The sequence below is a fragment of the Rattus rattus genome, chromosome 3, assembly GCF_011064425.1.
Source record: "Rattus rattus isolate New Zealand chromosome 3, Rrattus_CSIRO_v1, whole genome shotgun sequence".
In the NCBI taxonomy this organism is placed as follows: Eukaryota; Metazoa; Chordata; class Mammalia; order Rodentia; family Muridae; genus Rattus; species Rattus rattus.
The window spans coordinates 113,114,133-113,140,195 of NC_046156.1; the positions used below are offsets into that span (position 1 = coordinate 113,114,133).

The window sequence follows — 26,063 nt, forward strand, 5'->3', positions numbered from 1 at the left end:
GTCTTTACCTGTGCCATTCAGAACTTTCAAGATTTCTTTTTTTCTAAGCATAATTCCACAAGTAATAATAGTTTAGTTCATTTTTACGTGGGAAACTATTCCAAGTAACTTTTTTGTTCTGAAAGAACTTCCCTTTTGTTTCTATGAGTTTTATGCTACATTGACTACTATAAGAAATTATGCTAAGAGTTTCTAAGAGTTATGTTTTCTTTCAGTAACACCATTTATTTTAAATAATTGTCATTGAAATATACCTGGCCCAAGCAAGAGGAAAATTTTCTACTCCATTATGCCAACTTGTAGCCTCACAAAATTCCGTAAAATAGTTTATCTCTACTGGCTTAACATTCTTTTACCCACCAAACTTTAAAATCGTGTGTATTTTGAATGCACTTGGTTTCACATCTCTGAAAAAAGACGAGAATCTCCTACAAAACCTTGGAAATAGCATCTAAGGAAACCTCTCCTTAGAGAAATGTTTGTTTTGAGACAGGGTGTCCTCTGGGAAGCCAGACGGGCTTGAACTCTGGATCCTCCTGCTTCAGTCTGCTCCGGTGCTAGGGTTATGTGTACATTCCCCACATTCAGCCTGAAGACATCTTTGGTTGGCTAGCTGTACGCCAGCTCCACTTCAACACGAATGTTCTATGGTGTGCTTACAGGTAAAGTTAGTGTGTGTGTGTGTGTGTGTGTGTGTGTGTGTGTGTGTGTGTGTGTCCTGCATGAGAACTGGGGGAAAAAGGCGCATTACAATTGCTTTGAACTTGCTTTATTATCAATACAGAATACAAAATCTACTGTTCAGAGGAGATTTCTTTTCAAAGATACACGTACACTAGCAAGACTAAACATCAGCAAATAACCCGACCTATGCTTTTCAAATAGTTTGATAGTGCCACCAAGTCATTATCAACTTTCCAACTATTTGTCATACCATACAATTTCTAAAAGATGGGATTACTGGTGTACTAAGCAAACTGAAATTTAAAGATACTTCCTCATATTTTACATTATATGGTGTTAATCACAAGTGTAAGAATTTTTAAATAGAGGAAACATACACTACCTATAATAAAATGCCTCACTAAATGATTCTGGGTCTAAGTGAGAAGAAAACCATTTTTGCCCTGACTTTTAATACTAAAATATTGAAAAAAGTCTTTTCTTTATTGCAGAACAAATACTGTAAGAGACACTGACAGTAGTAGTATGTTTAGAGAGACACACTATCAAAATATATACAAATGGCAGCTATGTAATTTTCGTGTTTTTTACAATATGCATTTCTCAATTTAATCTCCTGATGAACTACCTCCAACATCAATGTTGAGGAGCTCTTTGATTTTATCATATAACACCAAGACCAAAGCACCCCCTGTACCACGAAGGATGTTGGAGAAGGCACCACGGAAGAATGCAGCCATCCCTTCATGATTGTATATTTTCAGAAAGCAGTCTATGGTTCCTTTATATTGCCGTTCAGATTCCCCACTCTATGTTAAAAAGACAAATAATTTTCTATTAGTTTATTATCTTTTAGGACATTTTAGAACATCAATACTATAGATGAAAACTAATACTATGTTGAGTTACTGAGAATATAGTTGATACTCTATTGAGGGAGTGAAGAGTATTCATTCACACTTTTCAGAATCATTTGACAAATGTTACAGGATGACATGACATAAATCATAGCTTAATCTTACCACATGTCAATTAACTGAAAGACTCAACAAAATTAACACTACGAAATATGTATATTTAGAGCACAAAATTTTTTTCTTTTTAAAGAAAACTTGGAAAACTGAAGAACCCCAAGACTTTAAATTAAATCTGGGCTAATTACTTTAACATTAGGAAGAGATTGATGAGCTTTAAAAGCTTTTTAAAGAACATAAACATTAAAAAGTAAGAAAATCTGGGTGGTGGTGATGGTGCAAGTCGTTAATCCCAGCACTTGCAGAGGCAGAGAGGTATCTGAGGTCTTGAAAAACCCAAATCCAGTTACCTACCCCACACGTGGGAACTAGCATAAGTCATAAAAGATGTAGAAAACACAGTGTATGACGGGGAGATGGCTCAGGGCTTGTGAGTGTGAGAACTTGACTTCAGATCCCCCAAAATCCACTTGAAATCTTAGGGCACCCCTGTAATCCTAGTGCTCCTACAGTGAGACGGGAGGTGGGGACTGGAGTTTCCTGGAAGCCTGAGGACCAGCAAACTTAGTGCTGGCAGGTAAGCCAGAGACCCTGTGTTAAGCAAGGTACAAAGTGAGGCCTGACACCTGAGATTGTCCTTTGACCTTCAGAATAATGTACACACACAAGACTGCACATAAAGATATCTCTAAGTTAAAAGATAATGAAAATAAAACATGAAGAGTTTAAATCAGTTAAATCTTTGAAACATTTGGGGAATTTTCTATAAGCTATGTTTCAGAGAAGAAGAATGGCTCCAAATTGTTAAGACTGTACAGGAGAATGTGGATGCAAAGGAGAAGCGACTTGAGTAACATACAAGAAACTGTATGACAATTATTTCTAAAACTCAGAAACCAGGAAAGTAAACCTATCAAAAACATAATTTATAATTTCCAATCCTAGAACTACAGAATTACTGCTTCAGAAAGGCAAGTGCCAAAATCACTGTCAGAAGAAAAGCTGCATTTGCCATGGTTTCCACTCAGCATTCCCTCAGACTTGGCTTCTGGGAGCTGCTTTGGCTCCCCTTAGGCAGTGCGCGTTCCTGGATTTTCTGCACACTTCTTTTCAGTCCTTAGTACTGTGTCCTCAGTATTGCACTATGGGTTTGGGTACAGGTTCTGGCACTTTGTATCACCAGAATTTAATTAGATTAAGCATACAAATGTTTACTGAAGAAATGAATACAACACAAAAGAAATGAAATATATAAAATTTACACATTTGTGTTTGGAACATGGGATATTATACTTTTTTAACATTGGAGTTCAAAATTACATACTTTTTATCAAAATATACAAAACAGGACATTATTATGTTAATAGCCTATAACTGAGTTTACTTGAGGTAATATTTCAGTTAAGATGGATATACTCGAGGTTGAAGAGATTCTTCAGTGTTTAGATCACTTGCTGATCTTTCAAAGGACCTAAGTTTAATTTCCAGAACTCACACGGTAGCTCACAGCCATCTGTAAATTCAGCTCCTGGGTATCAAATCCCCTCTCCTATCCTCCTTGGGCACACAGTGGTGCACAGACATACACAAGGGCAAAACAACCACACACATCAAATAATAATAATTATTCCAAAAATGTGAAAAGATGAATATATTCATCCAGTCTCGATCATCCTGTCCATACTCCCAGGAATTCAGGAGCAGAAAGGCATTTTTTGTTTTCAGAGCAGAAAGGAAGAAGCTTTGCTGGCTGTGGGCTCTCTTACAGTAGGAAACAAACTGACTTTCAGCTAAAAGGTCTCTGAAACTCAAACACATCACATTTGTGTTTGTAAGACACGGACTGAGTCAGTTAAACTTACGAATACATTACCTGCATCATCATACGTCTTCTAACTGTGTCAAAGGGATAGGAGAGTATTCCAGAGCCAGTCGTCACGATTTGAGCAATGATAAAAGAGATAAGAAATGGGGTTTCCTTTGGCTTTGGCAATAAGCCCTAGGAAAAAAATGTATCAAGTAAGTAATAATCTAATTTTCCAAAGTTATCTTAAATTCTTAATTCAAAGAATAGCTATCTATCTATCTATCTATCTATCTATCTATCTATCTATCTATCAGATGAAATAATATTTAACATGCAATTAAAAAAACAAAGGCAAAAACAACTGGAACTGAAAAAGGTCAGTAGTGCCTACCTAGCAAGCAGAAGGCCCTGGATTTGGTATCCAGATTCCTTTGGGAACATGCTACCACTAGTGGTTAAGAACAAAGATGTTTTGCTTGTCATTTCATGAATATGTTTCTTAGTAATTAAGGATTATGACATTGTGGAGCCCTTGATGGGGTTTCTGGAACTAAGTAGCAGTTTAAAAATGGCAGCCATTATTATAATCTGTCATTTTCCTGCATTAAAAAGTGCTATTAAAGTCTGAACTCAAAAGGCAAACTACTAAGAAACCCGGAAAATACCACACAGCAGCCAGTGTGTAAACCAGGCCACACTTAATTAACCCTTCCCTAGTTCCCACATCAATTATCTGCATATAAAGTGATAATAAAATGAACGTAAATCAGAAAAAATTAGAACATGTCTTTTTATGTGCTAAAGATATGGAGGCCAAACCAGGATGCTTTTTGTGATATCCTGTGTATGATGCAAAACCTTAAATGCTTCACTGTTAACAAAATGATCATGTAAAGTCAGCCATAAGTTATAACTTAACTAATTATTGCAGTGATGGATTAATAAAATTTCTTTCCCCTATTTTATCATTCATTTTGTTTTATGTAATTAATCATATATTAGAATACACTGATTAGAGTAAAAAGAACAAACCATGTAATTATTAGACCCATTTAAAGTCACTCAATTACCTTAACAGTGTCATAAGCTCCAAAATAAGAGGCTCGGTAAACAATGATACCCTGAACGGAGACACCAAACCCTTGGTATAGACCAATAAGTCCATCTGACTTGGCTATTTTCATAATGCAGTCACCCAAACCTGTGAACTGCCGTTGCTCAGGACCTAAAATAAAGCAATGAAAATTGTTAGGTAAACATTTATATCAAACAGCTTAGTCAAAGTAATTAAACATTTTAAAGATTCAAATAATGTAAAATTTCTAATTAAAGGACACAAATAATCTTCCCATTCATCCAAGGAATGTTTCAAAAATTATTTCAAAAGAAATTACCTGAAAATATTAATCTCTTACAAAAGTAATTTAGGCAATTTGACTTGAAATATTTTATCCAAATTGTCAGAAATTATGAAAAAATACTTTGGAAGAATCAAAGGCCATCTCCAGAGAAGAAAGATTCACTATAAGCAACAAGTACAGAAGGATCTGTGATTTAAAAACAAAGTTACAAACAAGCTTTGGGCTCACTACTGTTCCCATTTCATTTTCTCTAATTTTAAAGAAAGAGAAAAAGTTACTCTAATCCTGATAACTACATATCTGGTACAGAATAAATTCTGTAGAGTAGAGACTGGAAAGATGGCTCAGCAGTTAAGAGTGAACGTGAGTTCAATTCCCAGCACTTAGGCTAGATGGGTCACGAGTGCCTGCAGATTTAAGTTCCAGAGAATCCAGAGTCTCCTCTGACCTCTACCAGCACTTGTATGCACATGGCATCCACTCACACAGACAGATACACATAATTACATTTCAAAAAACTTTCATTTGGTAACAATATCGATACACAAATGTTCAAAGCACAAAGGATTAATGCTTATAAAAACTGTTTAATCCCAGCACTCAGAAGGCAGAGGCAGGCAGATCTCTTGAGTTCTAGGCCAGCCTGATCTACAAAGTAAGTTCCAGGACAGCCAGGACTACACAGAAAACCCATCTCAGAAAAGAAAAACAACCCCCCCCAACCAAAACAAAAACAAAAAACCCCTGTACCTTTTCCAATATCAACACCTAATCGGGTTCTGGCAAAATCTAGTGGATACACCACACACAAGGACGTTGCTCCAGCAGCCCCTCCAGAAGCCAGGTTTGCTAGAAACCACCTCCAGAACTAAAACACAAATTCAAACGCATTAAACTATGGAATCTAACTGTTCAAATAGCTAATGAACTAATGTTCACAAAGGGTAAAATAAAAAAGCAAAGATTTATACACTGTTCTTATAGACATCTATAACAATATGCAAAATGTTTCCCTTGATGCTCCCAGGACAGCATCAAGGGCTTATGGGAAAAGAACAGATTATGTGAACTGGAACTGTTAAGGAAAATGCAGGGCAGAAGGCCTTTGTAACTACAAAATAACACAAAATGAAATAATACAAGTCATATGCAGTCTCCCACTACATTTAATGCTAATATTTCTTGTGTTAGTTTTAAGTCTTGGACACTTTGAAGCTCCTAACTTTATCCTGGCCTAGCAAACAGTTGTTTCATGCTTTAACATCTACTTCTTTTATGAAGCATCTTATCTCCAGCCCTGTAAAACTTGACAGCCATAGCCTCTTCCTATAAACATTTTATGTCAGAGAACTAAATGTGAATCATAAGACCAACCCAAAATCTGTAACCAAAAGTCTGTAACTAGACTTTTATTTTAAAATTGTACTTAAATTTTTCAACTGTAGTTATTTATATATACTTACATTCCTATAGATTATAATTCTTGAGGCCAAGATTATTTTTATTTAATAAATTTAGTTGCAATTTGCACTTTATACAACTTCTCCTTGAATATAATTCAACAAGTTAGATTCAGAGTTAAATAACCATCACTACACTTTTAAAATACTTTTATCACCTCCAAAGAAATCCTATATTCTTTATAAGTCAGTCTAACTCCCTAACTCTTGAGCCCCAGGAACTTATTTATCTCTAGAGTGCTAATTGTGGAGGTTTCCTTTGAACAAATACAATATGCAGAGTTATCTGTGGTCGTTTTGTTTTCATGTGACAATGCTTTCGAAGGTGATTCACGTGGCAACATCAACTACTACACTTCATCCTGTTTAACTGCCAAATGATTGTGCTATATAGATGATACATCTGAGTTTATCTATCAACTAATTGTTCTCATTGGCTGGATGCCAGACTCGTAGGTCATCTATTTTTTCACAGAATGAGTCATGGGATTTTGCCCAGAGTTTCAATGAAATACATAGGTAATGCCACTGATTTATTTTCCAACTCTCATGGCTCCTTTTAAGTGAAATGAATCTGTACTACTGTGTATCATGTTACATAATCATAGGCAGATAACTGGATAGAGAGATTGCATATGATACTGGGCTAACTAATCCATGAAAATCTGGCAGAAAAACATGAGCTGGTCTAGACTTTCTTAGGGATTGGTCATAAGACATCAGAGAGTCTATTGAGTTATTAGTAATAGTAGAAATGGAAACGTTAATTTTTTGATATTGAATGCTTTTGAGTTTTTTTTAAAAGCTAGAGGCAGACTTGTTTCCAGACAGGAGGAAAATAACATATGTACAAAGATACACATGTAGTGTTTCAGGTAGTGCTAATATACCATGGATCCCAAATTAAGATCTTCTGACCTATCTAAAGAAAGGCCATCAAAGATCACTGTAATATTAACCTTATATTACAAAAATGTAAGTTATGTACATAATTATATAACATATCTATTTATCACTACAACAGGAGAACAGTATTGAGGAAGACTGCTTATACAAAATACACCCATGAAGAACAGGTAAGAATAAAGACTCCCACAGGAGGTGACCTAGGAGAGAAAGGGCATGTGGTTGGTTCCTTCAGAGGCCATCTGCTCAAGTCTAAGTGCCACTCAGCACCCCCTTTGACTGATCAAATTTAAGTGAACCTCTACTTATTACCAGTCAATCAAATATGACACAGAACATAAAGAATTTATAACCTGCATCTTAAATTCTAGTAAATCTATTTTTCCTTCATGAATAAAAGAGGAAGGTAGATTACTGACTTGGGGTGGATAATATCTATTTTATTATTCAAAACAGTTCATGTAGTGCATGCAGAGCTTATTTTCATATGGCAGGCAAATAGAAGCAAAAGCAGAAAGGCAGGCAGACTATTCAGGCAGAAAAATGATCCTGAATTTATGTAACTACACCTCCAACACTACATTAAACATGAAACTAAAGAACCCAAGAAACTTTTGTTGTTTATCAATAAAAGTTTCAATTATTATGTTACTAATTTAAGATTTTACAATATTGCACTTTGATCCTCTTATATTTAGGTCTTTCCACTCCAGTCAGCAAAGGTATTTAATATTTCAGTCTCCTTAAGACTTGCTTTGTTACTTAACATAAAAATTCTCCTATTCTGAAAAATGTTCCATGTACACTTGCAAAGAATATTAATTCTACTGTGATGGACAGAATGTCATGTATTTTTTTTTTCATGTCAATTTAGGCTAACATGAAATTTAATTCCAGTAATTATTTACTGCTTTTCTTTCTGAAGATTTCATTCATTGCTCAAACTATGATATTGAGATAATCAAAATACAATGGATTTCGTCATTTCTACTGTTGATGTGACATACCACACCTAAAACATCTTTTAAGTTGCACTATCCTTGTACTCTGGGATAAATCACACTTTGTCATAAAAACAGTTTCTTTTCATTCTTATGTGCTGCTGGACTTCCTGAGCTAGAATTCTGTTGAAGGTTCCTTCCTCCCCCAACGCATCTATGCCCAGTAAGGAGACTGCCTTCTTGTTTCCTTTTTGTTTCTGTTTTGGTATGATGGTTACAAATGAGGTGACTAGCTTACTTATTTACTGTACTTTTTAGTTTAGTCCTAGTTATTAAAAATTTTACTGTACTATTAAACTTCCCACACCCCTATATATTTTCTGTTTGCTATGTTTGTGTGTGTCCATTCATGTGAAGGTCAAAGGACAATTCTAGGTGTCATTCCCCAGGTACTATCTGCCGTGCATCTATTTTCTGAGCCAGAAGCTCACTGATTAGGCTAGGATGGCTTGCAGTAGGCCCTGAGGATATGGCTCCTCCCCAGCATGAGAATTCCAAGTGCATACCACCAGGCTCCAATTCTTTTTAAATATGAGTTGTGAAGTTTAAACTCAAACCCTGCTTCTGCAGCAAATATTTTATCTAAGCTATTTCTCATATTATACAGTTTTCTCTGGGCTTGATCTCTCTTCTTGACTTTGCTTCTGTGTTGGGAGATTAAACCCAGAGCTCCACACATGCAAAGCAACTAGTATTGAACTACACTCCAAGAACTCCTGTGATACTTGATTTTCTTAAAGAAAAAACAATTCACATCTTTAGGGAATAAGCAACCCACTGGGCTAAGAAATATAAATCTGATGGCTGCTCCTTTATGCTTATGAAAAACAGTAATTATAAGATATGAATTACATTTAATATTTACTCTAGGGTATAATGCATTGAGACAAATGATCCCAAGTTACTGAAGCTAAGAGATTTCATAAAACTTGTTGAAGATAATATACAGGGGTTGGGGATTTAGCTCAGTGGTAGAGCGCTTGCCTAGAAAGTGCAAGGACCTGGGTTCGGTCCTCAGCTCCGAAAAAAAAAAAGAAAAAAAAGATAATATACAAATTTTATATATTTTTATTACTTAATATATACTTTCAACATTAAATGTATTCTATTTTTATTATTTTTACAATTATTTTATTATTTTTACCAGAGTACCTTCACTCCAAATAAGACATTATAGGTAAGACAAATTCAATAGTTTCTTAGAAAATTTCAGACATATTGAAACATGATTACCTGTTTTTCTTTATTAACACCGGACATGAAAAGTTGTTTGTATTTGTCCTTAAAGGCGAAGTTTAAGGCTTGTGTTGGAAAGTATCGAATAACATTTGCCAAATTGCCACGCCAATAACTTAAAAATCCTATAGAATTAAACACATAAATCCATTTTGCATTAGTAAAGAATTTTCTAAAACACATTTCTACTGAAGGAAGAAAATGCATTTACTATGCAGCCCATCCCAATTTTGTTCACTTTAAAAAGAAAATCTAAGGAACTTAACAAAAGAAGTCATTAACTAAACAAATACAGCAAGATTCATTGGGGAAAAAGCAGAGCTCACTAGTAACCTTTGGTCTCATCCCAGAACCTTGGTGCCAATTCCTACAGTAATAAAGCTGTTATCTGTGAGTACACTAGACCAAACAAACAGATCCAGCTACTGAATTACACACATAGCCATGAGAAGTAAAGTAGGGTAACAGAAACTATACTTCCTTCTTTTTATGCTTTGGAACCAAGTTGAAAGAGGGGTGGAATTTACCAAAAGCGGTGAGGAGGAATGTTGGGTGGGAAAGGGGAGTTGGTCTATTTTATTTCAAAGTAGTCTCTCCTGGTCTGTTGAAGTAAATAATTTCCACATCTTAGTTCTCCATGTACTGCCCAACCTTCATGACTCAATCACCATATGCTTAAAATGCAAAGTTATCCTTATATTCCAGAGTCCCTCTAGAGTATGACAGTTAATGCTTCCATAGTCTTAGATTATTTTCAGGAGATGTCAAAGCCTCAAGTGGTTTGACTGTGCACTTTTGAATAAGGTATCTCTAGTCCCTATTTGGAGAATGCCCCAAATCAGGACTTTAAAAACAAACATTCAAAAGACAGTGATTTCATAAAATGAAATGTTTTCTTATTCCAGGCTTAAAATTGAGAAAAATGAAAATTAAAGCTATGGTTATTTTGTATTTGTTAGCTACTTTCAAAAAGATAAAAGTATTAGTAAGTATGTAGAGAAGAAGCTGGACCGTTGTATAATATATGGAAGAAGTACCATAGGGCCAACAATCACACTACTTAATACTTATACAGAGGAACTAAAATTAGGATGTTGAAGATGTCTGCCTTAATAGCCAATATACAGGATGCCTAAGCATCCATCAACAGATAAAGAAAATGAACACAACAGAATCACTGTTCCTCAAAAGAAAGTTCTAGCATTTCCAACTACATTTATAAACATGAGGATATTATGCTAAGTGAAATGGGAAGGCACAAAAAGAAAAATGCCACATACTATCATTTGTATATAGAATCTAAAAACATCTAACAGAAGCAGACAGTAGAATAGTGGCTCCTACAGGTTGGGCAGGGGTGTTATTTGGGGGTAAATAGGGAAAGTGAGATGTTGGTTATATGGGGTGAGGAGGTTTTGGATATCTAACAAAATATATGGGGACTTTTAAATATTATTATTTTTTAAGACAGGGTTTCTTTGTGTAACCTCGAATGTTGCTCTGTAGACCAGGGTGGCCTTGACCTCACAGAGATCTGCCTCTGCCTTCCCCTTACCCATTTAAAGGAATCTGACAAACTTTGTTATTGTTAAAGTTAGCAAATAGCTCCCATTGGGGAGGGAGGAGTCCCAGAACTGGGAATCTATAGCATGGTGACTGTTGGTAATAATATGGTATATACTTCAAGTTTCATATAAAAGTAGACCATAAACATTCTGAAAACATACAAAATGATTTAATTATATATGGTGATGAATATGTTAGTTTGCTTGGTTGTGGTGTGAGGACCGAATTAGCCAGAGCGGGGCTGACTCCATGATAGACTACAAACTGGCAGTTTGGGAGACTAGGCCTAAGTTTCAGTTTCTCAGAAATGAAACCCTGGATCCAGGAACCTGTGGTCAGCCAACCATAGTCTTGGGCAGCCAATCTGGGGACACCTTGTCATCTGGCCTGAAGCAAAAATAGGTAGCTAGAATGAGTAAGTGACCACCCTGGAAAGTCTCAGAGCCCTACCCAATTATACCATCAGTCAGATCCCTAGAGATAGAGCTGACCAATCAAAGTTAAAGGGCACACATCCCTCCCTGGAATTCCCTAACTGACAATAAAAGCTGGACCTCCAAATCCACTAGGCATCTCCATTCCCAAATGGGAAAAGCCTTGCATGCAGAAAGTTCTGCTGAGTAAATGTTCTTTGTTGTTGCGTATTATTTGAGTCTGGGGTATAATTCTTCAGTAAATCACCAATCCTTACAGTCGTTATCAAGATAGCATACATATATGAAAACATTCGTTTATACGTGATAAATTCATAACATTTTAACCAGTCCCCCTTCAAGAAAACTAGAAAAATAATTTTTGAGGCAATATTAACAAGAAAAACACTAATTTGCTAGATACTTTTAACTCATTTACCACTAATGCCTACCATTTAAGAGTAGCACCCCCCCCCCTTTTCAGGTGAAGTATTGGGTTAAAAGAGCTTCTAGGGCACAGGGAATTTGTTTAGCATTATTTGTAACTCTATAGAATTAGAACGGAAACACAAGCAGACTTCAAAAATACCTCATGTGTCTAAAAACACTTTAATCATGCATATGCTTATGGCACTAAGAAGGCTGATTTCCAGGTGTGGCAGTGCACAGCTCTAATTCTAGCATTTGAGGCCAGTCAGAATTACATAGAGACAGGGTCTAAAAGGGGTTGGGGGACACTGTCAAATCAAAGTAAAATTAAAAAAAATTAAACATGAGAAATTTGAGCAAATAATAAGGGAGTTATTTCTTTCTAGTGAGAGTTGTGCTAAATTACTGATGATGGTGGTGAATCTATTTTTTGGACTATTTTTAGTGGTATTTAAATTATTACCAGTTAAGAAAACACTTTCAAAAACATAACTACACGTTTGTTTTTTCAGAGTCTGACCTCTATAAAAGAGAAATGAGAGAGAGAAAACCATGACTATGAAGATGATATGGAGTAAGATTTAAACTTCTGGACCATGGCCATGGTACCACACCGGGCAAAGGTTCAGAAAGAACTTTCTGGTAGGAGTCTTTTCAACTGATCAAGGGAGATTAACAAAAACAATAAAAAATAAAACAAACAAAACAAAATCCAAGAAACTGGATTGCAGTCACACAAAGAAAGACACTGGTCTTTCCATTTTGTACATGGCTCTCACACACATTAATGATCACTTTAGAAATGGCCAATTTGATATGTAGTAGAGGAAGGGCTTGGGCACCAATGGAAGGAAAGCCCTTGGTCCTGCCAAGGTTGGACCCCCAGTGTAGGGCAATGTGGGAGTGGGGTGGGGAGGGGAACACCCTTATAGAAGAAAGGGTGGGGGATGGGATAGGGGGCTTATGTCCAGGAAACTGGGAAAGGGAATGAAATTTGAAATGTAAATGAAAAATCCAATAAAAAAATAAAATAAATTGAAAAAAAAGAAATGGCCAATTCAGATCACGAATTACTCATTGTAATTCTGTACTAATGATTACTGCTCCAGATGTTCATTTTACCAAAGAACAGAATGGAATCTTGTAGCTTTGGTTAACATACTGAATACAGATGAAAATTTTCATGACAAAAATATCTTTAAATCAACATAAGGCTCCGAGTATCACATTTGTAATTAATGGTGTAACTAATCTTTCCTTTCTTTTTGAAAGATTTTACTGTGCAGCAGTGCAGGCGGTCCTTGAACTTGGAAGTTAGGAAGAAGGGTTAGTCCTCCTAACCCTTCCTTGTGTTTCATGCTATTTTGATTTACAAGTATATTCCTCTGAACTGTACAGACAAAATTTCCCCCATAAAGTTTCAAGAATGCCTCTAGGTGGCAATACTCTCCCTGCTGTGAATCATCCTGTAATATAGGCTACATCCTGATGCATGTAACAATGATTCACACCTAAGAACAGAAAATTTCTCAAGTTCTGCTTATGATTACATTGGAAGGTAAAATAATGAGGACCAGAAAAATATATAAAGTTAACTCACGTTACAAGAGTCATATTCAGGAGGTATATTTTTTAAAATTAAAAATAAATGTGTTTAAAATTTCAGGAAAAAAAACTTAAAAATACTTAAGATACAATTACATTAGTTTTAGAAAGCACAGCCTGACTTGAACACTTCACATAAGTATTCAAAGCAGCTAAGTTAAAAACAGGCCTCCAAATGTAGCCTTCATAGGCCCTTGAAGTTATCATCCTGCTCAATCACTACATAGGCATTCTAATTTTAAGTTTTTAGCTATAAGCCTGATGTGATGGTGCGTGCCTTTAATCCCAGCACTCAGGAGGTAGTAGAGACAGGCAGATCTCTGAGCTTGGGGCCAGCTTGGTCTACATATTGAGTTCTAGAACAGTTCAATACACAGGAAGAGTGTATCTAAAATTTTTTTCAGAAAAATATTTGTTTTATGTATATGAGTGTTTTGCTTGTATCCAAGTATGTGTATCATATACATGCCTGGTACCCACCAAAGACAGAAGATGGCATCAGACCCATGGGACTAATCATAGATGCTTGTGAGCTGCCACATGGGTGTTGAGAATCAAAGCTGAGTCCGCTACAAGAGAGCAGGTGCTCTTAGCACTGAGCTACCTTGTCAGCCCTGCAGATGGGTGTTCTAGATTCAGTTTAGATAGGTCCTACCCTCACTCCACTCTACTCTACATAACAGTTATGAATAGTTGTTATCACATCTCTAAAATAAAGTACCTTCCTGGACTCCCATTTTCTTTTTTTAAGGGTTACGTTTTAGTGTGCTGCCCAAGCTGCTCCCTAGCATTTCCAGCTAAGCAATGCCTCCCTTGGATAGAGACTGTTGTTTCATTGCTTTATTTTGAGAAAACTGTACCACACACCTAGCAGCAAGAGAAAGGATTGATGCCACTTCATTTCTTGTTCTGAACAAACAATAAATAAATCTATTTTCTTTTAAAAGTTTGTACAAGGTTTTCAATAGAACCCAAATTACTAAAGGATGTAAGACTTCTGATAAGCTGGTTAGCTAATATAGGAACCATTTTCAACAATGGTTCATGAAGGGCTTTCATTGTTTATTATGTCAAATCAATTTCAATGTTAATAAAAATTCCAAACCCAAAACATAAAAGCTAAAAAAAATACTAATTCTATGATTTGTTTATATTTTGTTCAGTGTTGCTTTTTTTCTGTGACTTTGATTTTAAAATGATCATGTTAGGGCTGATGAGATGGCTCAGGTAAATGCACCCGCTGCCAAGCCTGATGACCTGAGTGGAAGGAGAGAACTGTCTCCTGCAAGTTTTTTTTCTGACTCCACATACATGCATGGCATATGTGAATGCATACACGAAGACACACAAAATACATTTTTAATAAATGCTTTTAGAAGTTATATTAAAATCCCATTTGCCATGATTACTCTTATATTCTGTGCGGAGAAGACTGCCTTATCGAAAGGCCTGGTCATTGATGGTTCTCCAAAATAAGCAGAGCTTTTCACTGACTGAGGGTCAGAACATTCAGAGGCCACAGTGTATCTGTATTCTTAGAAGCTTACTACTTCAAGAAATATCTAAGCCATTTAGCTATTACTTAACATACAGCAGCATGCAACTTGGGCCAGGCACAAGTACTCAAGGTACAAATACTGATCTATCAAACCTACCGGGAGAGGGAAGGCTAAGGTCTCACTTGCACACAGGATACACTTAAGGCCCTTTTGGCCTTGGGAACTCATGTTAGATGGGTCAAGACACTAAATTCTGGCAGTAAAGAAACAGTTCTGTAATCCCAGTACTCTCAAAATATGCAGGAAGGTCAACTCAAGTTCAGCATCAGCCTGGAAAATTCCAGGTTAGCAAAGGCTACATAGACCCTGTCTCAGGAAAAAACAAAAACAAAAAACAAAAAACTGTGGTCCTGCACATTCACCAAAACATCACCACCACCCACCACCACCCCAAACCAAGAAACAAAAACAAAAGAAACATCTCTAGGCTACAGCAGGCAGCTGCTTACACCCTATCTAAACACACTTTTCTGATTGACCCTCTCCCCCTTTCTTTGGGTCCTTTTTCTCAGGATGGTTTCCCTTTCCTCTTGATTACCCCTTCTCTAGAAAACATACTCCTTTCCACTGAGTCACCCGATTCCTCTGGACCACCCGTTCTGGTGTCACCCCACTGGTTAGATGACCCTCTCTTTGAATGACCCCCTTTCCCTGGATTACCCCTTATCTGAATGACTCCTACTTCCACTAGGTCAATCCTCTTCCTCAGGATCACTTCTTCCTCCGGGTCACCTCTTCTCTGGATCACTTTCTGATTTAGAAGATAGTCCCCTTCATTCCTCTGGATCACTCCTTCAGGGTCACCCTACCCCTTAAATGACTTTCTCTGGATGACCCCCTTTCTGCAGTGTCATTCTCTTCCTTTAAATCACCCCCTCATCTGGTCACCTTCTTAGGTGATTCCGATTCCCTTCTTTAGGTGACCCCCTTTTCTCCGGGCCACCCTTTCTCTGGATAAGACCATTTCTTCTGGACCACCCTGTCAATGTCAACTCGACCTCTGGGTGACCCCCCTTTTTCTTTGGGTCACCCTTTTTGGTGTCACCCCTCCCCCCCCCCCCACCTTGTCTGGGACGCTAAGGCCAAGCACGGCGCCATACACACCTTGCTCACGAGGGATGCGCACCAGGCAGTCTATCATGCCCTTGTAGCGTGTCTCAGGGCTTATCTGCTTGGAGGACGCCTGCACCTGCAACAGCAGCTTCACTCGCTCGATGGGTGCCACAGCTGTCTTCGACACCGCGGCCGCGACCCCGCCGGCCAGCAGGTCCTTTGCGAAAGACACGGGGTCGAACAACGTCTTCTTTGAAGACTGCTTCTTGGAGGGATTGTTCGACATGCTGGACAAAGGACGCACAACCCAAAAGCTGCAGAGCCACACCAACACTCAAGCGACAAACCGGAGGAGAACAGGAAAACCGCTTCAGCTTTATCCTGGCGGGAAAGCAGCGATGAGGATACTGGGAGAACAGCGCATCCGGCACGGGCCGAAGAGCTGCGCAGGCGCGCCCAACGGCCTTGACGTCTGGCGTGGGGCATGTGACCCCAACACGTGTTTCCAGTTGCGCATGCTCAGTGCAGAACTGCTTTTGCAAGCTGGGCGGGGGCTCCTGCTGGGCGGATAGTCCTTCAGCCCACACCTACCCTGTGATTAACCGAACACTATTCAGTCCACGGTTAGTTTACCTCCTGCTTTACTTACCAGGAGCCACACTCTGGCCAGACGATGCATGCCTGTGATCCTGACAAGTGCAGGCACTCTTGGCCACACAGCAAATTCGAGGGCCAGACTGGGCTACGTGACATCTTAAATAGACGTCGACATTCTGTTTTAGCAAGGACCGTTTGTCTACTTACCCTGGACTTGCTGGTTCTTCCTCAGAAGTCAACATGTTCTTCTGTTATATTTTATTTAAACTGAAATTTCTATTGAGTAGTGATTCTAGATTGAGATGGAATTTTTAAGGGAGATAGGACAGTCGCATGTTGTGTTGTTAGTTTGTTTAAATTGATGTATTAAGCTAGGTCCTACTCATTAAATTAGGTTTTATGGGATATTTAAATCTTCCGGGGGAACTTATGTGAGGCAGTGTTTCTCTTTGTAGCCTCACTGTCTCCAGGCATGTACCTTTAATCCTCAGCCACCATGCCTGGGGCTCCCTCTGGGGGTATTCTTGAAGGTTTAAGAACCAATGACTTTCTAAAAGAACAATTCGCAAGCTTTTTTTTCCACCACAGAACTTTACTCTTAAATGTATTAAAGTCTATAGAAACCTTTTTTGTTGTTATTGTTGTTAAATGTGCTGACAGATACATTAAAGATCTTTAAAAATGTACACGTATCCAGTTAAGGTAATAAGAGGTTGATTGCAAAGTACATCTATAAATTTAGAATCATTTTCATTTTTTAAATTGAGAGTCAGGATCTTATTCCAGCCCTGGCTGGCCTCCAACTTATGGCAAGATTCCCATCTAAGCCTCTGGAGTGTGAGGCGCTGTGCATACCTAAAAGTATATTTTTATTTCCTACATTTAGTGAATTTCAATTGTCTTCACCCTGGCTAACTGAAAGGAATCATGGAGTTGGCCTGGTCCAGCTGCCTTGAGAAGCATGCATCATAGGTTTTTTTAGGTTAGAGTCCTTGGCTCCCAGGACAATGCTTCTGGAGAAACTAAGGCATTCCTTGAGGCAGTGAAACATTCAGGACAAGGAGTTTCTCTGTGTTCCCTAGAAGTCAGGGAAGCATAGAGAGGCTTGACAGGACAATCGTTCTTAAATATGAATCTTTTATACCTTGTATAACCTGGAAACATCATTGTATCCTGGATACTAACATGTATTGATCCTGCCAACCACCATTAATCTCTATTTTTGGGAAGGATATAAAAAAAAACCTAATAGATTTGAATAAACTTGTTAGTCTCAGTCTTGCTGAGACTTCTGCAAACCATACCTGGTTAAGATTCATTTCTCATCAGACATCTTTCCTCCCTTCCTCACTTTATCCCTCCCCAGCCCTCTAGAACTAAGCTTGCTTACGATTGTGAGAGCATGGATGGGAGTACCAGGGGCTACTTCTCAGTGGTGACACTTCTGAAGATAATGGCACTCTAACTCCAAGAAGCTCTTCACTAGCATTTTCCTCTTGAGGAGGGTGGGCTTCACAAGCTTCTTCCAGAATCCAAGAAGCAATTTCGGTATGACAGGTCTAAATGCAGGTAACTGCAGTTGCAGTGGATTCATGAATAGTGAGAGATTGTGTTCAGAAGACTTGGATACTGAGGCACACCTCCTTATCCTCTATATCTAACATCCTTGCCTCCAGGGACTAAACCACTACCAAAAGACTATACATGGACTGATCCATGGCTCCAGCTGCATATGTAGCAGAGGATGGCCCTCATCTGTTATGTTCCCAGAACCTTGGACAGGTGATACAGACACCTCATTTAGAACCAAGCATTGCACTGTCATTCATTCTTAGAACACAGATCACTTCTGAGTTAGTACCCTGTTAACCACCACCTGTAGCTATAAGAAACACTGATCTATGGGAAGAAATTTGAGTAGTTTATAAACAGTTTTTTTACTATTATTTTTTATTGGATATTTTTAAATTTACATTTAAAATGTTATTCCCTTCCCAGTTTTCCAGACATAAGCCCCCCTATCCCATCCACCTTCCCTCCTTCTATAAGGGTGTTCCCCACCCCATCCACCCTCCTTCTGTCCCCCCTGCCATTCCCCTACACTGGAGGTCCAACCTTGGCAGGACCAAGGGCGGGTTCTTCCACTGGTGCCCAACAAGGCCATCCTCTGCTACATATGCAGCTGGAGCCATGGATCAATCCATGGCTCCCCGTCCATGTATAGTCTTTCGATAGTGGTTTAGTCCCTGGGAGCTCTGGTTGGTTGGCACTGTTGTTCTTATCGGGTTGCAAGCCCCTTCAGCTCTTTCAATCCTTTCTCTAATTCCTCCAACCAGGGTCCTGTTCTCACTTCGGTGGTTTGCTGCTAGCATTTGCCTCTGTATTTGACATGCTCTGGCTGTGTTTCTCAGGAGACATATATATCCAGTTCCTGTCAGCATGCGCTTCTTAGCTTCATCCATCTTATCTAGTTTTGGTGGGTGTATATATATATATGGGCCAAATGTAGGGCAGGTTCTGAATGGCTGTTCCTTCAGTCTGTGCTCCAAAATTTGTCTCTGTATTTACACCTATGAATATTTTTGTTCCCCCTTTAAGAAGGAGTGAAGCATCTGCATTTTGGTCATTATTCTTCTTACACTTCATGTGGTCTGTGGATTGTATCTTGGGTAACTTGAATTTTGAGGCTAATATTCACTTATTAGTGTATGCATACCATGTCTGTTTTTCTGTCATTGGGTTACCTCACTCAGGATGATAGCTGAGTGGTACTCCATTGTGTGGATGTACCACATTTTCTGTATCCATTCCTCCATTGAAGGGCATCTGGGTTCTTTCCAGTTTCTGGCTATTATAAATAAGGCTGCTATGAACATAGTGGAGCATGTTTCTTTGTTGTATGTTGGAGCATCTTTTGAGTATATGCCCAGGAGAGGTATAGCTGGGTCCTCAGCTAGTGCAATGTCCAATTTTCTGAGGAACCTCCAGCCTGATTTCTAGAGTGGTTGTATCAGTCTGCAATCCCAACGATGGAGGAGTGTTCCTCTTTCTCCACATCCTTGCCAGTATCTGTTGTCACCTGAGTTTTTGATCTTAGCCATGCTGAATGGTGTGAGGTGGAATCTCAGGGTTGTTTTGATTTGCATTTTCCTGATGACTAAGGATGCTGAACATTTCTTTAGGTGCTTCTCAGCCATTTGGTATTCCTCAGCTGAAAATGTTTTGGTTAGTTCTGAACCCCACTTTTAATAGGGTTATTTGGCTCTCTGGAGTCTAACTTCTTGAATTCTTTGTATATTTCGGAAATTAGCCCTGTATCATATGTCGGATTGGTAAAGAACTTTTCCCAATCTGTTGCTTGTGGTTTATCTTAATGACAGTGTCCTTTGCCTTACAGAAGCTTTGCAGTTTTATGAGGTCCCATTTGTCGATTCTTGATCTTAGAGAATAGGCCATTGGTGTTTGGTTCAGGAAAATTTCCTCAGTGCCCATATGATCAGGACTATTCCCCACTTTTTCTTCTATTAGTTTGAGTGTACCTGGTTTGATGTGAGGTCCTTGATCCATTTGAACTTATGCTTTGTACAGGGTGATAAGCATGGATCCATCTGCATTCTTCTACATGTTGACCTCCAGTTGAACCAGCACCATTTGTTGAAAATGTTCCTTTTTCCATCGAATGGTTTTAGCTCCGTTGTCAAAGATCAAGTGACCATAGGTGTATGGGTTCATTTCTGGGTCTTCAATTCTGTTCCACTGATCTATCTGCCTGTCTCTGTACCAATACCATACAGTTTTTTATCATTATGGCACTGTAATACTGCTTGAGGTCAGGGATGGTGATTCCTATAGAAGTTCTCTTATTGTTGAGTATAGTTTTTGCTATGCTGGGTTTTTTGTTATTCCAGATGAATTTCCAAATTGTTCTTTCTATCTCTCTGAAGAATTGGATTGGTATTTTGATGGGGATTGCATTGAATCTGTAGGTTGCTTTTGGCAAAATGGCCATTTTTACTATATTAATGCTGACAATCCATGATCATGGGAGGTCTTTTCATCTTGTGAGATCTTCTTCAATTTCTTTCTTCAGAGACTTGAAGTTCTCGTCATACAGATCTTTCACTTGCTTGGTTAAAGTCACACAGATGTATTTTATATTATTTGGGACTATGCGAAGGGTGCCATTTCCCTAATTTCTTTCTCAGCCTATTTATCCTTTGAGTAGAAGAAGGCTACTGATTTGTTTCAGTAAATTTTATACCCAACCACTTTGCTGAAGTTGTTCATCAGGATTAGTAGTTCTCTGGTACAACTTTTGGGGTCACTGAAGTATATTATCATATCATCTGCAGATAGTGATATTTTGACTTCTTCCTTTCAAATTTGTATCCCTTTGACCTCCTTTTGTTGTCTGAAATCTCCTACCATTATTGTGTGAGATGCTATGCGTAATTTGAAATTTAGTAAGGTTTCTTTTATAAATGTAGGTGCCCTTGCATTTGAGCATAGATATTTAGGATTGAGAGTTCATCTTGGTGGATTTTTTCTTTCATGAATAGGAACTGTACTTCCTTATCTTTTTTAATGACTTTTGGTTGAAAACTGATTGTATTCAATATTAGAATGGCTACTCCAGTTTGTTTCTTCAGACCATTTGCTTGGAAAATTGTTTTCCAGCCTTTTACTCTGAGGTAGTGTCTGTCTTTGTCTCTGAAGTGTGTTTCATGTATGCAGCAAAATGCTGGGTCCTCCTTACATATCCAGTCTGTTAGTCTATGTCTTTTTATTGGGGAATTGAGTCCATTGATATTGAGAGATATTAAGGAATAGTGATTGTTGCTTCCTGTTATTTTTGTTGTTAGATGGAATTATGTTTGTGTGTCTCTCTTCTTTTGGTTTCGTTGTAAGAAAATTATTTTCTTGCTTTTTCTAGGGTGGTTTCCCTCCTTGTATTGGAGTTTTCCATCTCTTATCCTTTGTAGGGATGGATTTGTAGAAAGATATTGTGAAAATTTGGTTTTGTCATGGAATATCTTGGTTACTCCACCTATGTTAATTGAGAGTTTTGCTGGATATATTAGCCTGGGCTGGCATTTGTGTTCTCTTAGTGTCTGTGTGACATCTGCCCAGGATCTTCTGGCTTTCATAGTCTCTGTTGAGAAGTCTCGTATAATTCTAATAGGTCTTCCTTTATATGTTACTTTTCCTTTTTACTGTACTGCTTTTAATATTCTTTCTTTGTTTTGTGCATTTGGTGTTTTAACTATTATGTGATGGGAGGAATTTCTTTCCTGGTCCAATCTACTTGGAGTTCTGTTGGCTTCTTGTATGTTTATGGGCCTCTCTTTCTTTAGATTAGGGAGTTTTCTTCTATAATTTTGTTGAAGATATTTATTGGCCCTTTAAGTTGGGAGTCTTCACTCTCTCTTCTATACCAATTATCCTTAGGTTTGATCTTCTCATTGTATCCTGGATTTCCTGGATGTTTTGGGCTAGGAGCTTTTTGCATTTTACCTTATCCATGAGAGTTGTGTTGATGTTTTCTGTGGTATCTTCTCCCCCTGAGATTCTCTCTTCTATATTTTGTATTCTGTTGGTGATGCTTGAGTCTATGACTCCTCATCTCTTCCCTAGGTTTTCTATCTCCAGAGTTGTCTCCCTTTGTGCTTTCTTTAGTGTTTCTATTTCCATTTTTAACTCCTGCATGCTTTTGTTCAATTCCTTCATCTGTTTGGTTGTGTTTTCATGTAATTCTTTAAGGGATTTTTGTGTTTCCTCTTTGAGGGCTTCTGCTTGTTTACTTGTGTTGTCCTGTATTTCCTTAAGAGAGTTACTTATGTCCTTCTTAAAGTCCTCCATCATCATAATAAAATGTGATTTTAAATCCAAATCTTGCTTTTCCGGTGTGTTTGGATATCCAGTATTTGCTTTGGTGGGAGAACTGGGCTCTGATGATGCCAAGTAGTCATCTTGGTTTCTGTTGCTTAGGTTCCTGGGCTTGCCTCTTGCCATCAGGTTGTCTCTGGTTTTAGCTTGTCTTGCTGTCTTTGACAATGGCTTGATATTAGTTCTATTTGTGTGTACGTATGTTGCCTTAGGCATGCAACTCAAGTTTCTTGATTTTTTTCTAATATATCAAATTTAGAAGCCAAGTGACTTCTAAAAAGAAAATTCTTTTTAGAACATTTATTTTAAAAGTGCATAACTAATACAATATAGGTTTATCAAAAAAAATCTCAAAACTTGTTATATATTCACTTCCAATAATCTACCAATCTAACAAAAAATAAAATGAATCAAATTCCAAAACTGTCTTCTGGCCATTTAAAAACACCACATATCTATTTAAAAAAATATAGTTTCAACTCAAACAAAAATTGATCTGAGTACTGGTTTTCTCCAGAATACTGAATTCATTCTAAATGAACAAAAATGTACACACATTTTCTGGGTTTTAAAAGAAATACTTCATTTAGCCTCATTAGAAAAGTTACCTCTAAAGGAATATATTAATAAATAGCACAAGTCTTCCTTAGTATCTAAATGTTCAGACATAAACATGAACTCCAATCCCTCTGACACTTTCCACACTGGTCCACAGGCCTCACAAACAGACAGTTTGAAGTTGTTATGACTGCAGACTTTGTTTAAATAGCAAGGAGAGAACAACGAAAGCCCACAGGTCAGATTCTATCTAAGGAACAAGTAAGTCTACAATGCAAAAGAAAGATGGAATTAAGGCAGCTTTAGCAGTGTCCAAAACTTACCCACCCAAAACCGTGCTACTGCGGTGGAAGTCGCTCCTTGACAGGATGGTTGTTTACAATGGAAGTCAACGCCAGAACAAGCACTGACTGATGCAGTACCAGGAACTTTTACTTCTGTGAATAAAAACTAGTGGTCACACAGCTCAATTGAGTGGGAGTTAATATGAATATGCACCTTACCAGACATGTTTATTTTTACTGCCAAGGATGCCTTAACAATTTCATGTCCTCAAAGTCAATATAATAGTTGTTAAAAAAAAAAAAAACAAAAACAAGGGGGGAGGGGGATGTTTGCCCAGAAACCGGGAAAGGGAATAACACTCGAAATGTATATAAGAAATACTCAAGTTAATAATAAAAAATAAATAAAAAAAAACAAAAAACAAAAACAAAAACAAAAAAACTGTGATTCCAAATATCCATTCACAGTCGACCTCAGCAGTGTGTCTGATGTAGAAGACTGACTATCCGTGACAGGTAGAAGCATATAGTAGTCCTCGGTCCCATGAGGACGCACTAAGGGTAGAGTCATATCAGAAGGCTTCACATCTAGCATTTCTGACAAAGGACTTCTCTGTATGGAATACAGCATGGTCATCTACACTGCAATCTCGTTTTTATCTGAACCAGAATGGACCTTAGTTTTATACTTCTTTAAGTTTTTAATGTCTGTGTAAGAATTTCTACGTAATTCACAGATAAATGGTCATTCTCCTATATGGGATCAAAAGTGTTTGTTGAGCTCTCCTGAGGAAATAAAACTTTCCCCACAAATACCACATATATATGGGCTTTCACCTGTGTGTTTCCAAGAATGAGTGATGAGAGCTAGAGACAGCAAAGACAGCAGTTGCAGCACACGTAAGGCCTTTCTCCGGCATGCCTTCGGGCATGATAGGTCAGTGTGCTGGCCTGGGCAAATCTCTTCCCACACATATCACATACATATGGCTTTTCTCCACTGTGTTTCCTTGCATGAATCTTGAGATTGCTAGAAGTTGCAAACTGTAAATTGCACACATCACATTTATAGGGTTTTTCCTCACTATGCTGCATGCGACTATGGAAGACCAGCTGGCATTTCTGAGCAAATCCTTTATCACACAGTTCACATTTATATGGCCTTTCCCCTGTGTGAGTCCTCACGAGTTTTCAGCTGATTGCACTGGTGAACGCCTTTCCACACAAGTGGCAGACGTATGACTTGACTCCTTTGTATATTCTCATGTGCCTTCACAGGCTGCTGGCTTCTGAAAACACCTTCCTGCATGTGTTACACATTGGCTTGGCCTTGGAATACCTTGGATCCAGCTCTTTCCCGGCGTTCTCCAGCTCATATGGACTCTTTACACTGGCTATGTTAGACATGGAGTGTTCTTTCAGGGCACAACATGACTGTGATTTTCAACATTTCTGTTTGACTGTAACAGTTTGCACAATATCTTGTGCAGGAAAAGTATTCTCCACAACTGAGGTCAACTCAAGTTCTGAAGTGTCATTTCCTTGAATGACTTGTTCTACTGCAGGTGAGGACAACTTGTTCACATCCAGGAATAACTCGACAGACGCACTCTCTGAAACACCACTGTGGTGTTGCACTGCCTTAGCTCGCCCTGGGTTCTGGGAATTGAAAGCCCTTTTCTTCTTTTCACTTTGAGACGATTTCTTTGTCAATGCTCGTTGTTTAGGGTTTGCCTGAACTGAGTCTGTGGAGACTTCTGATTTCTCCCGATTGTTAGAATCTTGAAGAGTAAGAAGACAGGTCTGTTGATTCAACTCAATGTTTCCAGTAATACTAGATATTTCTGTAGAAGAGACTAGTAACGAAAGAGAAGTCATCTTTATTTTACATTCCGTTACTACCTCTTCAACTTTGAGATAGTCAGCAGCCTGGTGGATTTCCTTAACATTCCAATAAAGGAGGCAAGCACTGTCCTAGGCGCCTTAAACTGGATTCTCCAATCACTATGGTACAGTCAGAAAAAAATCACACTTCCGTTGTTTATTCAATCTCTCTAAAGGGTGCCCACAGTGGTGTGAATACTGCATTTTGATATCAGAATGGAATTTTACCCTTGATCTGTATCCACCCAAGGGAAACAGTTTCTCACTCTCTCACCACCATCTTGGTGAGAGATCAACTGGTCTTTCTGTTTCATATCCTGTGTCTAGATTAATCTTCCTGAAGCGAATGCTCTAATCATTACCCATAGATTTATATTTCAGTTTGTCTTATCACATGGATTTAAAAATTCTTTGTGAGGCCCACTGCAAATTCCAGAAATGATCAGCTTATTTGCCAAGACCTCTAAGGTGGAACGTCTCAGACTCCTTTACGTAATGAAGCACATCAACAAGAATGTAACCAAAGTTTAAAGAGGCATCCTCAATCATTCTTCCAGTGAGACTGGGTTTCCAAGGTGAGGCTCTATCTCCGATCACAGAGGACACGGGATCTCTAAGGACAGAAAACCGAACTGCTGCTTTCTTCAGTGCCTTCCTCTGCCTTACCCTCCATGCTCGCCTTTGACCCAACAGCTGGCAATATTATTGCTTATTCCTTTATGATATCATCTGCATCCACTTACCTGCACCCAGTGACACTGACACACAACCGATAAAAAAGTACTCACTCAGGAACATTG

General features: G+C 38.2%; 1 protein-coding gene and 1 pseudogene across 1 annotated transcript; both read right to left on the reverse strand.

Moving 5' to 3' along the window:
- Positions 1-752: 752 nt before the first annotated feature.
- Positions 753-16,377, reverse strand: Slc25a31 (solute carrier family 25 member 31). The gene is made up of 6 exons (XM_032898469.1): positions 16,106-16,377; positions 9,427-9,554; positions 5,577-5,694; positions 4,536-4,690; positions 3,532-3,657; positions 753-1,493 (listed from the first exon to the last, which is right to left on the reverse strand). Exons 1-6 carry the CDS (start codon positions 16,338-16,340, stop codon positions 1,293-1,295), a joined length of 963 nt encoding a protein of 320 aa, XP_032754360.1. The 5' UTR covers positions 16,341-16,377; the 3' UTR covers positions 753-1,292.
- A 318-nt stretch (positions 16,378-16,695) lies between these two features.
- On the reverse strand, positions 16,696-25,852 carry LOC116895887 (annotated as a pseudogene).
- Positions 25,853-26,063: the final 211 nt, after the last annotated feature.